This window comes from Grus americana, chromosome 15 (assembly GCF_028858705.1).
Source record: "Grus americana isolate bGruAme1 chromosome 15, bGruAme1.mat, whole genome shotgun sequence".
NCBI classification, from domain to species: Eukaryota; Metazoa; Chordata; class Aves; order Gruiformes; family Gruidae; genus Grus; species Grus americana.
Genome location: NC_072866.1, coordinates 11,582,037 through 11,588,036, shown reverse-complemented (window position 1 = coordinate 11,588,036; position 6,000 = coordinate 11,582,037). Strand labels below are relative to the sequence as shown.

General features: G+C 57.3%; 1 protein-coding gene across 1 annotated transcript in view; it reads right to left on the bottom strand.

The window, feature by feature from the left end:
* Positions 1 to 2,103: 2,103 nt before the first annotated feature.
* Positions 2,104 to 6,000, bottom strand: part of FBXL18 (F-box and leucine rich repeat protein 18) — a 39,831-nt gene continuing 35,934 nt past the window's right edge. The window contains exon 5 of the mRNA XM_054842813.1: positions 2,104 to 3,276. Coding sequence (XP_054698788.1) covers positions 3,225 to 3,276 — 52 coding nt within the window. The 3' untranslated portion in view covers positions 2,104 to 3,224. The remainder of the gene's footprint in view (positions 3,277 to 6,000) is intronic.

The following is a 6,000-nucleotide window of genomic DNA, read 5'->3' as shown; positions in this document are numbered from 1 at the left end:
CTCCACCAAAGGGCAGTGAACGGTTCAGAGGGTACCGGCCCTTGCACCAGGGAGGAAGAGGAGGATGAAGGAGTTGATCACCTGGTCCTCTGGGGAAGGGACACAGCACGTTTCTGCGTGGTGTCTGCTACCCGGCCTCAAGCAAGCGAGGCACCATCCCCCCAGGTATGAAGGATGCAAACCCTCCTGGCACCCCGACCAGCAGAACAGCACCTCCAGGTGCCATGGGGTGCCAAGCAGGTCTTGGCGATGCCCAAGGTCCCCCCAGGGCCAAGGGGACACCCAGGTTTGGCTGCTGGGAAGGACCTTGGGGACCCAAGTAGACAGGAGGAGCAGGGATGCTCCTGGTCCCCTGGGCTGTGGGTGAGTGGGGAGAAGGGCTTACAGAGGGGCAGCACACCTGGGGACACAGGCTGGCGTCACAACCCAGCCAAGGGCCATCACCCCCTTTTCCAGATCCTTCTAGACCATCTTCCAGGTTCTCCGAGGGCCCCAGGGCAGGAGCATCCCCCCAGCCAGGAACACCCGGGGTGCAAGCCAAGCCCTTCCCGCCACCCCGGGGGGGCTCGCAGGCGAGGAAGGGTCCCGTCCCTCCCTGGCAGGTTCCCGGGCGCCGGCAGGACGCCGGGGGTGTGAGCGGGACCGCGCCCCGGCCGGCCCGGGGCCCCCAGGCAGCACGGTCCCGCGGGGGCTGCGGTGACACCAGGCTGCAGTGACATCTGCTGGGCTCCCACTCGGGGAAACCTCCGGCCCCGGGCTGCCCACAGACACCGCACAGCCCCACGCCCCGACCGGCACCCACTCCCACGCAGAGCCCCGGGGGCTTCCCGGCTCCAGCCGGGGCTCCGTGTTTCCAGCCCCAAGACCACCCTGCTCCTCTCCAGCTCCCGTTCGGACACCCCCACACCGCGTCTGCCACCGCCAGCCCTGGGCAAAGCCCCCAAACCGCTGCAGCCAGGGGAGAGGGGCAGCACCCACACCCCTCCTCCCAGCACCCATTCTCCCTGGAGAAGGGTCCCGGCGGGGGGGCGGGGGGGGGGGTGGTGGTGTCGTGGTGCTCCCAGGAAAACCAAAAAGCTGAAAAACCTGCATTAAGGGAGAAAATGCTCAAATTAGGAGTGGGGGTAGGGATGGGGTGGGAGGGAGAGTTGTTTATCTAGAGCTGATTTTGATTTTCGTCTTTCAAATATCAGCAGGATGCTGAGCCTCGCCTCATTATGCAAATAGAAGCAATTAGAGCTCACCCAGGCTCTGCCCACGTGATGGGTTTATGGCACTCGCAGAAATCCTTCCTGCTACATGAGAGGAATAACAACAGCTCCCCTGCGCCCGCTCCAGCCCCGCCACGGCCGGGAACCCGGGATGGTTTGGTAAGGGGAGTCCCAGAGCCGGGACAACCACCCCCCATCACCACCCTCGGGGCCTTTCAAAGCCCTTGGAGAAGGCTTTCCCAAGGAAGAATCCCCCCCCTCTTTCACGGAGACACCAACCCCACTGGCAAGTCCTCACCAGCTCTCGGGATGGGAAAGAAGGAAGGATGGAGGGAGGGAGCAGCACTGGGAGCAGCTCGCAAGGCTTTTTCTCCACCAAGTCAGAAAGTCGGTCCCCGGCAGGGCATCACTACGCTTTGGGACTGGTGTCCAAGCAGATGTGCTTTGCTGAACACCAGCAGAAAGGGGCAAAGCAAAAATACCTAAATTCCCTGAACTGGGGTTAAAAAGCAAAGAAAACACCCCCACACCCACCACAGCAGCCCCAGTCCCACCTCGGCTGCAGCAGGATGCCGGCATGGGGGGCCGGTGGCGGGAGGCACGGTGGTGGCTCTGGTCCCCCTCCGGCACTTTGTCTCCCCAGGGGCATGCACGGACCTGCAGGGACCAGACACAGGAGTGTAAATCAGACAGGACTCTCATAAATCCATCATCTTCCTCCTGATTTACATCAAGGTAGCCGGGAGGATTTATTCCCAGTACCTGCCTTGAGTTTTCCACCCCCAGAGGAGCACGTTAAAAAAAAAAAAAAAAAAAAAAGACAGGCTCTTTGAATATTGATCTTTCTCCTAAATCTTTTTTTTTTTTCTCTGCTTCCTTTGGATGCAAATAGAGATTGATGAGCCCAAGCCAGCAGCTTCTCACCTCTGAGGGCAACTTCTATCTGTGTTCCCATGGTAGGAACGAGCAGTGGGATGCCAAGGAGTCCTGCTCCACAGAGACCATCGCCCGTGGCCAGGAGAGAGCTCCCAGGCACCTGGTTCAGCCTGGAGGCACTTGCTGTTCACATCACAAGGCAGCATGCAATTGCTGCGGAGAGAGGTATTTCTGGGTTGGGAGTAAGACCCTCGTACCCGCCCTGAAGGATGCACGTGCAACCCAAAGCTGTAGGAGCCGTGCAGCACCCAGGCACCCGCAGCATGGCTGGAGCTGCCTTGGGGTACCCCCACACTACCCCCCAAAAGAGAGATGTTTGCTCAGAGCTTCTCTGCACACTGAAAACACTCAGCGGCACTGTATGTGACACCAGACGCAGAGACGAAGACTCTCCTTGGTGCTACCACCGGAGGATGGGGTCCTGCTCAGCCATCGGCTGCCTTTTTCCCAAGGACCTGATGCTTTCCAGACCTCCTCCCCAAGGTGCAGGCAGAGCTTGCAGGCAGGCGCTGGAATGGGGGCACTGATCCCGCAGGCAGGCTGCTTCAGAGGGACTCCTGCCCTCAGAGGGACCCCATCAGAAAGATGCCGTCACCTCCTGAGGGGACTCGTGCCGGGGCTTGGCCACACCACGGGAAAGCAGGATGGTTCCAGTGCAGCCAAAAAAGAGCGGTCAGGTCCCAACAACCCCAGGGCTTGGCACGCAGACTCCTCTGCCCCACACCCATGGGGCCGTGGAGGATCCAAGGAACCACACGGGGCAGGAGCAGCTCCCCAGAGCCACTTCCCTGCCGAGCGGTGCAGGCAGCAGGAGCTGCAGGCAGGCAGGCAGGCAGCGGGAGCTGGGAGCCGCAGGGAAAGGGCTGAGTCAGTACCAGGAGTCGCCCCCCAGCCAGGCCATTTGGCAGGCAAAGGTCGGGAAGGAGCTTTTCTTCCATAACAGGGCCGAGCAAATAATTCATAGCAGATAAATAATTCACTAAGAGTTTAGCGGCAATCCTCTGGCAGCGGATTGTCTGCGAGCTGTTAGCAATTATCCTGTATTTATTTGTGATCCTGAATTTTTAGTTGAATTATTCAGACAAGTCGTTGCTGGGCCGAGGAAAAGCCCGGGGAAAGGAGGCGATACCTGAAACGACAGGAAAAATCATCGTCAGGATGAGTCCATGGCTCAGGAAGACACGGTGTTGTTATGATTATTTAGCATCTGTAGTGCAAGAAATACCCAGCGCTGCAACGGGCCCGGCGGCAAGAGGTGATGCAGAAGCGAGCGGATGGATGCAGAGGAGGCACCAGATTGCTGGGTTTCCACCACCCAGGTCCATTTCCAGCCAAGAGCCCCTGGACATCCCTGGGTTTTCTGTTTCCTACCAGCAAATTCATCTGCTGGGAGATTTGTAGAAGAGGATGCCAAAGGAAAGACAGCGCAAGCAAAATAAATTCACATTTCTGTTTGGATGAATATCTCCAAAATTGTTTTAATGAGGTGTCTCCCTGGTTCGTTCAGCAGCAGGACTGCTGGGTGGCTCTTCTACAGCTACACAAGCCCACGTGGTGGGGACACCCACACGCATCTTAACTCATCCAGAGTCACCAGCCCGAGGGCTTGGTCCCTGCCTCCCGCACACAAACCAGAGCTGGCCTGCAAAGACACACGGAGATGCGCTTTGGGGGCAAAAAATACCCAATATGCTCAATTCAAGCAAAAAAGAAATTTTCTTGAAGTACAAAGCAAAGCTTCCGGCAGAAAAGAGGAACGGCGTTGTGGAGATGCAGGGAATGAGAGCGGCAACAATCAGCTGCAACAACCTCGTGCTGCAGCTTCTCGGGCTCCGGCTGCTGGACCCGCTCCTGCTCCCAGGGAGGGCTGGCTCTTCCCTTGATCCTGCACAGCAGCGAGAGCACCAGCTTCTGGCCCTTGCCCAGGCAGCTCCACCTACTCTTCACTCCCAGAAGAAGAGACCGATGAAGGAGAAGACCTGCCACCTTTCCCAAGACACAGCCATGGATGCTCAGCTAGCGGTTGGGCTGGAATCGCCTCTCTTCAACAAGAAACAGCAATAACCCACCTCGCTGCAAGCTACAGGACCCTAAAACTCCCAAATGCAGAGAAAAGCTTGGCAGGTGACTCCTGAAAACACCCAGACATACTGGAGAGTCTAATAATAACAACAACAATCAAACCAAGTACAATCCCACAGCTGGATTTTTTTAAGCCCATCTGGTGATTTTAAGGGTTTAACTCATGTTTACCGGCTGCTCAGGGCTAGCGACCCAGCACCCTGGGGCTGGTGGTGACTGTCCCAGCAGCACAGCCAAGGCTTTGTCCCCTCCCATGGTGGAGAGCAGCTTTGGCAGAGCTGGCAACCGCTTTCCTGCCTTCCCGGGGCCGCTCCAGGCACCGCGCGGTGCCCAGGGACCAGAGCAAACACCTCTCCCAGCTCCCTCGGAGGGCTGGTGTCCCAGCCCACGCTGCCGCGGTCCCCGCTCACGGCACAAAGCATCCCCCCGAGCCAGGAGCTTCAGCAAACTCCCATCCTCCACCGACCAAAGCTTCACAAGACTTCTGAATTAACAAACCTCTCTCTCCATGAGCCAACTGCTACAGGCTCCGGATCAATGAAATAGGTAAAAAGAAGAAAAGCAAAAGAAATTTGCATGACTCTTCTCTGATGGATGTTTCATTACACAAAAGGAACGTATCTCCTCCGGCTGGGCTGAGATCCTTGGCAATAATAAGCATTTCTTCTATTTTCTCTTGAATTGCTGGTCATGCATTTAAAATTATTTACTAAAAAAAATAAAAAGAAAGAAAAAAGTGATCACCTAGGGAGATGCTAGCTTGGAGGCACGGCCCCTGGAGAGGCGTACGGGGAAGAAGGAGGTACCAGACCAATGCAAACTGCTCTCTGGGCTGCCAGAGCCCACCCAAAGGACGATGAAGCCCACAGGAGGGTTTTCCCACTGCCTAGAAGGGACTTGCTCACGGGTGTCACACGCTGCCTTCCTCCACTTCTTGCTCCTCACTCTCACCTGGCTCCTGCCAGCTCCCATGACATTCAGACAAGTGGTCCTCAGCCTGCAGCCCTCTCCATCTCGGCTGGGACAGCCCAGACAGACAATCTTGGTGAGTTAATCCATGTGATTTTGCCCACATTTGATGAGAGCGTGATTTATTACACGCTGAAAACGGGCAGGAGTGGCAGCCAGCATCCCTGGCCAGGAGGGGGGAGACGGGCAGAGGTTTGGGCAGAGGGAACAGTTCTGGGGCTCAGGTTGGGAAGTCCAGGAAAGTTTTCTCCTCCCTGCTGAGGCTGCCCAGGTGCCTTCAGGTCAACCCGTGCACCCAGCAGGACCTTCCAGGCAGATGGAGGCTTTCCTAACAGCAAGATGATGGCTAACCATTTCCAAAGACGACTCCTAGCTCCATCCTGCGCAGATCACACTTGCTCAGGGTCCTTCCCTCTTACCAACCCTTCCTTCCTCCGCTACCCAAACATCTCTTCTCCTCCAAAACTACCATTCCTCCTCTTCCTCTCTGCAAGGCTCCTATTGCACCTGCAGAGGCTCCTGCACCCACCAGTGCTGCAACATCAGCCCCAGGAGCCCAAGTCCAGGGTCTGAACATCTTCACCCAAACCCTGCCTGGAGGGTTGGTTGGTTGGCTCCAACGCTGGCTCTGTGAAGGTGGCTGGCTGCTGGGAAGGCTGCCCAGGAGTGAGGACAAGGCAGTGTCACAAGCTGTGGTAGTGGGGATGTCTGCCTGGGGAGAAGGTCGGGAGACAAGACCCAAAGCAACCACAGAAGCAACCTCAGCATCCACCCCACCGTCTCACCACCTGAGCCAGGGGCA